Source organism: Myotis lucifugus, unplaced genomic scaffold (assembly GCF_000147115.1).
Source record: "Myotis lucifugus unplaced genomic scaffold, Myoluc2.0 scaffold_13, whole genome shotgun sequence".
Taxonomy (NCBI): Eukaryota; Metazoa; Chordata; class Mammalia; order Chiroptera; family Vespertilionidae; genus Myotis; species Myotis lucifugus.
Window position 1 is genome coordinate 856,727 of NW_005871061.1, and position 11,996 is coordinate 868,722.

The 11,996-nt window shown below is 37.6% G+C and overlaps 1 protein-coding gene across 3 annotated transcripts in view; it reads right to left on the reverse strand.

The window, feature by feature from the left end:
• CENPI (centromere protein I) overlaps positions 1 to 11,996 on the reverse strand; it is a 60,492-nt gene that overhangs the window by 4,390 nt on the left and 44,106 nt on the right. Inside the window, exons 15-19 of one of the 3 annotated variants that reach the window (XM_006084681.3) lie at positions 11,663 to 11,757; positions 6,711 to 6,846; positions 5,726 to 5,850; positions 4,451 to 4,499; positions 4,098 to 4,316 (exon numbers count right to left, since the gene is read on the reverse strand). In XM_006084681.3, the coding sequence (XP_006084743.1) occupies positions 4,098 to 4,316; positions 4,451 to 4,499; positions 5,726 to 5,850; positions 6,711 to 6,846; positions 11,663 to 11,757 (624 nt within the window). Of the gene's footprint in view, positions 1 to 4,097; positions 4,319 to 4,450; positions 4,500 to 5,725; positions 5,851 to 6,710; positions 6,847 to 11,662; positions 11,758 to 11,996 lie in introns of those variants that run through there. The other 2 variants (XM_023750469.1, XM_023750468.1) reach the window with 2 other exon arrangements.

The following is an 11,996-nucleotide window of genomic DNA, read 5'->3' on the forward strand; positions in this document are numbered from 1 at the left end:
TGCCATCCCCTGCTGGCCTGCTCGCCCCCAAATGCCCTCCTCTCTCTGCTGGCCTGATCGTCCCCAACTGCCCTCCCTTGCTGGCGTGATCACCCCTAACCGCCTTTGCCTTGGCCCCGCCACCATGGCTTTGTCCAGAAGGTCTCCCAATCTAATTATCATATTACCCTTTTATTAGTATAGATGGAGCCACCATCAACCCAGATGCTTAATTCAAAAAACTCAAAAGTCCTTTCCCCCCCCCTCACTCCCACTTCTATCAAGTTATCAAATGCTGTCTATTCTACCTCTGCAATATATCTCAAATCAGTCTGCTTCTCTTCATTCCACTATCACTATTAGTATCTCTTGTCTAGACTCCAATAGCCTCCCAGTTGGTGCCTCCACTACACTCGGGCCTCCTTTTATAACTCTGTCCTCCATGAAAAAGCCAAAGTGATCTCTATTAAAGATCAACTGAGACCATACTACAACCCTATTTAAAAATCTTTCAACTGCTAACATACACTCCTAACAGACCTATAAGATAAACAGTACCTGGATTTCTCCAACCTTATTTCATTCCATTCTCCCTCTTGTTCCTTAAACTCTAAATCAAACTGGCCTTCCTTTTTATCTTGAAACCCTGGAGCCATTTTACTGTTCCCACTACCTGGAATGCTCTTCATCCAGATATTCACAAACTGGCTTATTCTCATCTTCTAGAAGAAATCTCAGATCAAATGTCACCTCCTCAAAAAGGCCTTCTTGAACACCCATCCCTGACAACATTCAAGTCACTCTGTCACCCCACCCTGCTTATGTCCTACAAAGCCTTTCTCAACATTTAAAAAAATTATGTCTACTTATTACATTACTTGGTTATTGTTTCTTCTCATTAGCATATAAACTCCATTGTGGCAGAGATGGTATCAATCTTCCTTAAAAAAAACATTTTATTGATTTCAGAGAGGAAGGGAGAGGGAGAGAGAGATAGAAACATCAATGATGAAAGAAAATTATCAACCGGTTGCCACCTGCACACCCCACACTGGGGATTAAGCCTGCAATCCGTGCATGTGCCCTGACCGGAAACCGAACTGCGACCACTTAGTTCATAGGTCGATGCTCAACCACTGAACCATGCCAGCCAGGCAGTATCTGTCTTCTTAATCACTGTATCCCTAGTGCCAGAAGCACAGTGGACAATAAATAAATAAATATGTATTAAATGAATAAACAAAGAAACAAATAGCTATTAATTCAAAGGTAATTTATGATTAGAAAGCCTAGAACTTCAGAATTTCCTGAAATGTAGGCTCTAAAAATATTCAAAATATATTTCAACTCAAAAATTGAGCTGCAGCCCAGCTGGTGTGGCTCAATGATTGAGCCAACTCATGAACCAAGAGGTCAGTGGTTCGATTCCCTGTCAGGGCACATGCTGGGGTTGCAGGCTCAATATTCAGTATGGGGCGTGCAGAAGGCAGCTGATCGATGTTTCTCCCTCTCCCTTTTCTCTAAAATCAATAAAAACCATTAAAAAATCAATACAAACATTAAAAAAATAGAATCTCATTTAAGAAAAAAAGTGAGCTGTGCTCTTTGATACTGAGAACTGATTGGTCAAATTAAATTCACTGAATTACTTATAAAAATTTGGCTAATTTGAAATATTTACAATGTGATGATTCAGTAAAACTGTCAGAATTCAATTATACTAACATGGTACCAGAGATTATTTTTTCCACCTCAAAAGTAAGATACTTAGTGAGCCATTAGCTGGTGATAATCAGGGCTCAAAAAGCACTCTTTTCAAAGAAAGATTGGCATTAAAGCCTCGTTATTTTCAGAACCATACAGAAACATCATCAATTACAAAAATGGGAGTTTCACCTTCTGCTACATGTGCTCTGTGCCACTAGAATTTCTCCTTTCAGAACCAACCTACCTTAAACATTTTAAAAACCATTTTCTGATTTAAAGGAATATATCAATTCCTAATCACCCAAAACAACTTTGCTTATCTATGTCCAACTTGATAATATTTACTACTTCAGAGACTGAGTCTTATAAGACACACACACACTTGAAAAGAAAAAAAAAGAATTGACTTATGAAAAGCAATTCTGCTCTATGATTCATTACATGCTTTTCCAAATAAGAACTGGATGCAAGTGTTGAAGGGGTATGGAGAAATTGACACCCATTCATTGTTAGCAATAATGTAAACTGGTATAACTTCTACTGAAAGCAATTTGACAATACCTAATAAAATTAAAAAGATATACCCTTTTAAAAAAATCCTCACCCAAGGACATTCTTATTTTTTAAAATATGTTTTTATTTATTTTACAGAGAAGGGGATGGAGAGGGCTAGAGAGATAGAAACATCGATTGGCTGCCTCCTGCATGCCACCTAGGGGGACTGAGCCCACAACTCAGACATGTGCCCTGACTGGGAATTGAACTGGTGACCTCTTGGTTCATAGGTTGATGCTCAACCACTGAGCCTCCCCATCTAAGCAGGATATTCATATTGATTTTAGAGAGAGAGGAAGGTGGGGGGAGGAGATGGGGGGGAGAGAGAGAGAGAGAGAGAGAGAGAGAGAGAGAGAGAAAGAAAGGAAGAAAGTGATGCGAGAGAGAATAGAGAACATCGATTGTTTGCCTTCTGTACATGCCCCAACTAGGGATTGAACCCACAACCATTCAGTATACAGGATGACTCTCCAACCAACTGAGCCACACTGGCCAGGACAAAAGATATACCCTTTTAAAAGCAATTCCACTTGGAGCAATTTTATCCAACAGACACACCTACATATGTTTGAAATGATGCATATAGTTTAAGAACATTCACTGAAGTATAATTTAATAACAAGGTTAAGAAACAACTTAAACGCTCAACTTATAAGTTATATATTTAACTTATGTTAGATCCATACAATGAAATACTACAGAGACATCACAAAGAATGAGGAAGCCCTTTATGTACAAATATGAAACAAAAGCCAAGATATTAAATAAAAAAATCAAGAAGCAGAAAAGTATAGTGTAATGTTGAAAAATATAATTTACAAAGAAATGTATAATACGATTCTAGAAGGATATTCAAGAAACTGAGAGTGGTTGTTTCTTCATAAAAGTGTCCAGACAAAGACATCACAAGGAAAAATCAATATCCCTGATCCTCCACAAGTACTGGGAAACCAAATCTGGCAACATGTAAAGGGATCGTTCTCCATAACCACGCGAGATTTATCCCAGGAATGTAGCGTTGGTTAAACATCTGAACATCAATTAATGGAATATACCATGTCAACAGAATAAAAGGCAAAAACCCACATAATCATGTTTGTAGAAGTAGAAAAAGCCTTTCACAAAATCTAACACCCCTTTCATGATAAAAAACATTCAACAAACTAAAACTGGAAGGGTAACCTCATGAAGGCATCCATGGAAACCCCTAACATCATACTGGCAAAAATCTGTTTTCCCCATGACCAAGAAAAAAAATAAACCTGTCCATTCTTGCCACTTTTCTTCAACATTCATTGTACCTGAGGCTGTAGGGAATGCAATTAGGCAAGAAAAAAAAGGCATCCAGATTTTAAAGGAGGAAATAAAATCATCTGTTTGCGGGAAACCCTGAAGAATCCAATGAAAAGCTATAAAGACTAATAAATAAGTTCAACAAAGTTTCAGGATATAAGATCAATATTCACAAGGCAATTAATTGCATTTCTATATAGCAGCAATAAGCAATTGAAAATGAAATGAATAAAACAATTTCATTTATAATAACATCAAAAATAAAATACTTAGGAATCCAAAAGTAAAACATAAATTGAAAACTATAAAAAAAACTAAAGAGGACCTAAATAAATGGAAAGACATAATATGTTCATAGATTAGAAGATATAACATCGTTAAGATGGCAATAGTATAACAAATTGATCTACAGAGCTTACCACAATATCCAAAATTTAGCTGGTACTCAAAAAAAGAATGATTAAACATGTTTTGCAATTCAGACACAATAAATTTATGGCATTTTCTATTCCTGCCATCATGGTATTCTCTATAAAATCTAAAAATCTTTTAACTATCCTTACCTTTAGCAAAAAGGAAATAGCATAACTCAATAGAGCAGGGTGATGGACTAAATTTAAACTGGTTTTATACTTTGCTACTCCAATCATTTTAAAGACTTCGGGATCAAAATACGATCCTTTCTGGAAGGGTTTGGATGTCCACAGGCAACCAACCATGGCTGTTAAATAGTGATTATATTCTTGATAGGTCTTGCTGCTGAATATGAACTCTGATTTTTTCTATTGGGAAAGAAAAAAAAAGTGTCATCATCACCTATTCTCCCTTCCCTTCTTATTCCCAGCAGATCATATACCAGTATATCTACACTCAATTTTTAAACAATGGTGACTTAACAGAGGTTTATCATGCATACCTTTAGTATCAACTCATTTTTCTTTGCAGCTGTCAAATTATTACGGTATCTAAAAGGATGAACAAATGGAATGAAATGCTTAACATTAAATGCCTTTGAAATGTAAACATACAAGTGTACATTTTAAAAAAATCTTTTTTAATATATATTTTTATTAATTTCAGAGAGGAAGAGAGTGGGAGAGAGAGAGAGAGAGACATCAATTATGAGAGAGAATCATCGATTGGCTGCCTGAGCACACCCTGCACTGGGGGATCGAGCCCACAACCTGGGCATGTGCCCTGACCGGGAATTGAACCTCATGGTTCGTAGGTCGAAGCTCAATCACTGTGCCACACCAGTGGGGCAAAAGTATACATTTTAGATATGCAGATGTGCACATACACAAATATCCAGCTATCTAGTTAAGGTTTTAAATCCTTTATGGTACATTCTCCTCAAGGAATAAAAATCAGAGGCTCATATATTGAGTTGTAGATTTAAGATATGCACTTTAACTATATGTAAATTATACTTCAATAAAAAGGAAAAAATAAAGAAAATGCTTTTAATGTTTCACTATTAAAAATTAATAGAGACTCAAAAGCAGTCAGTTACTAATACAGAACCTATTTTATTAATGTGGAAAAAAGGTGCAGATAAATAAAGGGTACACTTAAAATGTAATCTTTTCCTTTGAGCCTGAGAACTATTATCTAATTAGTCTTTAAACATTTTAACCTTGGCATAGTCCTGCAAGTTATACCAAGAGTCTACACTTAAGGACTAAAAAGAGAAATTTCAGTCCATAAGTGAAAGAATTAGAGGGGATCAGAAATAATACATACAGTTTCATATAACTGGCAACAGATCCCCTAACCTCCCAGAAAATGTTCTTTTCACCAGAGAAACTATGTAGACCTAAACCAGTTATCAGCAAATAATTACTTTTTCTCTAAGCCGCAGCAATAAGAATTAACAATGCTGAGTGCAGCAGTACCATTGCATAAAATATGTTACTATAAATTTTAAAAATTTATACCCCCCAGTAACATTTAAATAAAACACACAATTAAAATAGCCTCATACCACAAGGTCATTTCCAAAAGAAAGCCATGTTTCCTATTTCATGGGCCCTGGCATAAAATGGATAGTAATTTTATTGTTTTCATATTTTACACATTATATATAGTAAATTTATTATAGTATATTAATAAATTATAACTTATTGTATAATTGAAAATGAAGATAAAATTATAATGTTCTAATTCATAAAACAGTAAAAAGGCCTTGTACCTGTGCATAATGTAACAGAGCTGGTTTAGGATACTGGAATCCAGACTGAGGAGTGCAAGGTAGAAGATCCCAGGAGGAAACAACACCACTAATGGAAGGTTATAATTTATATATATGTCACACACCTTTTGGAGAGAATATAACATCAGTATATAGATTATCTCCCAGAACCCTCAACCAAGTTCATCCAAAGAATCATTAGTAGAGAATAAGCAATAATATACCATCAAGTTGGGGCGCTCCTGATCCATCAATAGAATAGGTAGCCTCAAGCCTGCTTAAAAATGTACCTCACCAAACACTGACCATTATCATAGAGGATTATATTCAGAAGATCATTAAAATCTTTCTCTTTTTCTAGGGACAGATCTCAGAGTTGGTGAGAAAGGAAGCATTTCTTTCTCCTTAAGTTCCATGAATACTGACTTATCCATATATTAGCTAGCTGTCAACCTAGAAAACAAAGGAATATGCTTCTAAGCAAATTTAATACAAGACAACTAGGTATTGGGGAAGGGAAGAAGCCAGGAAAACAAATAGTGACTACTTCCTGAATAATAGTTCTGTCCAGGTGACATAAACAATATAAGAGCACCAGAATCATAAGTGCTAGGAGAAATAAAGCTGTTGAAAGATGGGAGCAAAGAGCTGAAGAAACAAGAAGGTACTTTCAATTTTTTGCCAAGGGTTGGGACGTATAAAGGATGAGCAAAAAGTGATGCTAGAGACAGACTTCTGTCTAAGGCCAGCATTATTCAGGAGAACTTGGAATTTTCAAAAAAAGCATTTGTTTTTCCATTTTGTTTTATGAAAGTCACTTATTCATGTGAGAATATAATCATTAACTTTAAAATATATAGCTTATTTAACTATGCTAACAAGGTCATAGTCCAACTTAATGATTATAAATAAAATTGAAATAACAGGTGATTAAAGCAGAAAGCCATCACAAAAATCTAAATAGGGTAAATAGGATGTGTACCACCTTCTCATAGAAATCCAAAACAAAGTGCAGCAAGAAAGTACTGTTGCTTTCCAAGCGCAATGCATTAGTGGACAGCCACCCTACATAGTGAATTAGTTCAAACACAGACTGCATGGATCCACTGAAAGTTGTCTCTCTGCAAGAAAACATGACAATCAGATACATATTAGCAAAATTCCTCACAATTTCCAAGCTAAAGCTGAATAAATATAGCAAAAGTTGTTAGGTATTTCAGAAAATGATCTGTGTCCTAATGTATAATTCACTTTTTTTAAACCACAGTGATTAACCATAAAACTACACAGCACTCTAGGAAACCATTAAGATCAATTCATATAATAGCCTCAGCAATCACTCTACTAGTAAATATCAGAGAAATAAAGGATTAAGCTCCAAACAGACTTTAGATAATAACCAAAGTAGTTAATATCTATTGTCCAGGGATCACAGCAGTCAGCAAATTAGTTTCAAAGCACACAAATCAAAACCCAGTTTTGTCTGAATTAAATGCTGTTAAAAATATTTCACTTTAGCCCTAACTGGTTTGGCTCAATGGACAGAGTGTCGGCCTGCAGACTGAAAGGTCCCAGGTTCGATTCCAGTCAAGGGCATGTACCTTGGTTGTGGGCACATCCCCAGTAGGAGGTGTGCAGGAGGCAGCTGATCAATGTTTCTCTCCCATAGATGTTTCTAACTCTCTATTCCTCTCCCTTCCTCTCTGTAAAAAAATCAATAAAATATATTAAAAAATATTTCACTTTAACTGGAATCCAATTCATTCCTAAAAAAGAATTAGTAAAATTTTTGGCATTTTTTCATTCTTTTAGTAAAAAAAAAAAATTTTGCATATTTTACATTCTTCCCAAATCATTGAACTGTATCTCTTTAAATCATGGGTATAATTGGTTCAATTCATCCATCTACTCACTTCTGTCCTTCAATCTACTGTTGAGCAGATTAGGAAAAAATCTAGGAATGTGCTTTTATAGCTTTACCCTCTGATCCAGGGAGCCAACAATGGTTATACACATGGAAAAAGGAATAGTATATAGTCTTTGAGCTTGAGAGATGATAATGACTCTACCATTTCCCACCATCATGATAGTTCATTGCCAGAGAAAGCAAGGAAAGATTAGGAGACCACCCAAATAAGCGGCAATTCAAGTGTCCATCAGTAGATGAGTGGATAAAAATAGTTATGTTACATTTACATAATGAAATATTACGCTGTCATAAAAAGGAAGAAAATGTTACCCTTTGTGACAGCGTAGATGGACCTGGAAAACATTATGCTAAGTGAAATAAGCCAGTCAGAGAAAGGTAAGTACCACATGATTTCACTCATATGTGGAATTTAATGAACAAACTGAACTACCGCGCAAAATAAAGACAGACTCATATATAAAGAGCAGGCAGACAGGTCTGGTGAGGAGGGTGGTATTGGTGGGGTGGGGTGCAGGGCTTGAGCAAAAAATGAAAAACAGAATTCATGGACATGGGCAACAGTGTGGTGATTGCCAGGGAAGGGGAGGGAGGAAAAGGATGGAGGTGGAAGAGGACATAGAGGGAATAAATTGTGATTGGGGGGAAAAACAACAAATAAGCGGGCATCCATATAGTCAGTCAGCCATTTGGAAAACTATTTTAACTATGATTTTTGGCAGCACTTGGTAAATGCAGGTGAAATAAATTTGAACAATGGAGATTGCTTAGAAAAGCATCCTTCAAAGTGTATCTCCACAGGACACTGCTGGCATTTCAGATGAAACAATTTGATGTTAGGGACTATATTCTATTCCCCACCCTCTGCAGCTTGTTTAATATCCCTGGCTCTTATGTACTAATGATGGGAACACCCTCTTTCCAGTCACTGTGCCAACCAACAATGCCCCCCCTGGAGAACATTGCTGAGAATGTTTTCCTACCTTTTGTTCCTCGTGATTCACAACTACAATTTACTCCCTTTTTGATAGTCATATGGCATATGGTCATATGATGGAGACATGGCATTATACCCATACCCCCCATATAGCAGGAATTACTGAAAACTTATAAGAGCTATATTATATAATGACAAGTAGTATTACAACAAGCAAAGTTATCTACATTTTTTAAAATATATATTTGTATTGATTTCAAAGAGGAAAGGAGAGGTATAGAGAAAGAGAAACATCAATGAGAATCATTGATCAGCTGCCTCCTGCACGCCCCCTTCTAGGGATCAAGACCACAACCTGGCATGTGCCCTGACTGGAAATCAAACCAGTGATCTCCTGGTTTATAGGTTGACACTCAATCACTGAGCCACGCCGGCTGGGCATAATCTACATTTACGTCCACTTACTTGTTTTAAGAATTTTAGAAAGCAGAGCTCCTTTTTAAATGCCTTCCCAAAATGTACGACACTAATTTAAAAAGGATCCTAGTACTGGGGAAAGAAAATATAGAAATTGTAAAGTACCGAGATGAGGATGCCTAAGACTTACCCTGCAAGTTGGCCAAAGATTATAGATGCAAACATACTATTCTTAATAGAATTGAGGTGTTCAAAAAGGTTAAGCATTTAAATGAAATTTCTTAATGATAGTGGTTCTCAAACTTTAGCTTGCACCAAAATTGCTATAAACACACAGACTAATGGATCCCTCCCTCCAGGGTTTATGTTAGCAGGTCTAGGGTAGGGCCTGAGAATTTGAATCTCTAACAAGTTGCCAAGTGATGCTGATGGTGCTGGTCCAGGGACCACACTTTGAGAAGCACAGCTTTACTACCCACAAATGCTCTATTTCTTTCCAAAAGTGATACATGATATATTTCCCCAAGCTACTGCCAAGAAGCTTCTCTTTTTTATTCTACTATCAGAATGGGAGATCACTATAAGAATAGGGATATACAAAAAAATAGGTCTGGGCCTATCTTTTAACTAAGCTAATCACCAGCTATTTGCAACTGAAGCTGAGGGACCCTTATCTGATAAAGAATGTGACTGATAATATAGGGAATTTGACACTGATTAGATATTTAAAAATATTAAGAACTATTAATATTTAGGTGTTATACTAGTATCATTTTTTCAACAGTTGAAATGATGTCTGGGTTTTGCTTTAATATGGAGGAGGAAAGAGAGATGTTATAGATGAAAAAAAGTTAACCATGTATTGATTAACTTGAAGCTGGATGATATGTACATGGGGTAACATCATGCTAGTTTCTCTAATTTTGTTTATGTTTGTAATTTCCTTTAATACAAAGTTTTCAAAACAATGTTAAAAATAATGTGGAAGATAACAGAATATAGGAGAAGCCAAAGGTTGTAGGTAGAGTTGTAACAACCTAATTATGCAATTCCTTGAAATTCAGCCTTTTAATTTCACTTTAAGGGTAAAGCACACATTGTTAACAATAACCATCATAATGGAAATTCACATCTATAACCAAAATACATCAGAGAAACAAAAAACAAAACTGTACAACATAATTACAGATTTTCCTAGCCAGCATCAAAATTGACTTCTTATATATAAGAATACATTTTACAAAGTGAGCTAAACTGAATTAAAGCCAAAGTTGCAAGTTTTAATGTCAGCTCCACAATGTTTTGCTATATTAATTCTTGAAAGTCACTTAGATGTTTAGGATTTACTTTCTGATTTACATATTAGAACTTGAAGAATTAACCTTCCTCACAGGATTGTGGGGAAGAAAGAAGAGTGAAAAGTAAATACACACACACACACACACACACACACACACACACACACACACACACACTAGAAGCCCATTGCACGAAGATTCGCGCAACAGGCCTTCCTTCCCCTGGCTCCTGGCACCGGTTTTCCTCCGGCACCCGGGACCCAGACCTTTGGTCCGGCCGCAGCGGAGAAGCCAAGCCTCTTCAGTCGTCACTCCAGCCAGAGCCTTCAGTCTTCGCTCCATGCCTGCGTATGCAAATAAACCTCCATCTTTGTTGGGTTGATTTGCATAGTCGCTCTGACTGGCTGGTTGGCGTAGCGGAGTGACACCAATTTGCATGTCTCTCTTTTATTAGTGTAGATATCTCCTATATAGTAAAAGCCTAATACGCTAAGTGTCCAGTCCAGTCAGCCGTTCAATCAATCAAAGCGTAATATGCTAATGATATGCTAAGGCCGCTCAAATGCTTGCTATGATGTGCACTGACCACCAGGGAGCAGATGCTCCGACCGGTAGGTTAGCTTGCTGCTGAGGTCCGACCAATCAGGACTGAGCGAGATAGCTTGCTGCTGGGGTCCGACCAATCAGGACTGAGCGAGACAGGCCCTCCCTCAGTCCCTCCCTGGCTGGCCAACCTCCAGTATCCCTCCCAGGCCCCAATCGTGTAACCGTGGGGTCCCTCGGCCTGGCCTGCACTCTCTCATAATCCGGAACCCCTTGGGGGATGTTGGAGAGCCGGTTTCGGCCCAATCCCACAGGCCAAGCCAAGGGACCCCAGTGGTGCATGAATTCATGCACTGGGCCTCTAGTATATATATTATATATATAAAAGGCTAATATGCAAAGTGTCCCCTCAGGAGTTCAGCCAGCAGACCAGGAGTTCAATAGCTTGCTATGATGTGCACTGACCACCAGGCGGCAGTGCGGAGCGAAGGAAGGCCCTGGTCAGCAGCTGGGAGCCAGGGAAGGAAGGCCCCAGCCAGCAGCCAGAAGGCCCCAATAGGCCCTGATGGCCGACCAGGCCTAGGGACCCTACCTGTGCATGAATTTCGTGCACCGGGCCTCTAGAGTGTGAGTGTGTGTGTATGTATGTATACACATACATATACATATATTATACACATACATATATATATTTCAGAAAAGTATGACTAAACATTTACAAAAAACAATTCAGTCTCATGCCACACTATTAAAACTCCATATGCAAATATTTTTATACAGATACATCTCTTGTTAAGGGTTGTAAGATAACTCACAGAGAACTGTCCGTCACAGTTTTCAGGTGGATGTCCATAGAAAGCCACAACAGCCAATTCTGCAGTAGCTCTTTCAGGTTCTCAAGAACACTACACTGAGGGAGCAAAATAAAAAATCATTTGTAAAAACATTCAGACATACCATAGTGTTAAAAACTAACCATCTAAACCACAGACTTAGAAGTGGAAGGGACCATGAAGATGACTGCACCCAATTCAGAATCCAATAGTTGCCACTCCAACCTGATCAGTCTCCAGGAGACAGATGAGTGCAAGTACAAGTTTATTTTGCCACTTTCTCTACTGGACTGATCCCAGCTTGTCAGCCCAGGAA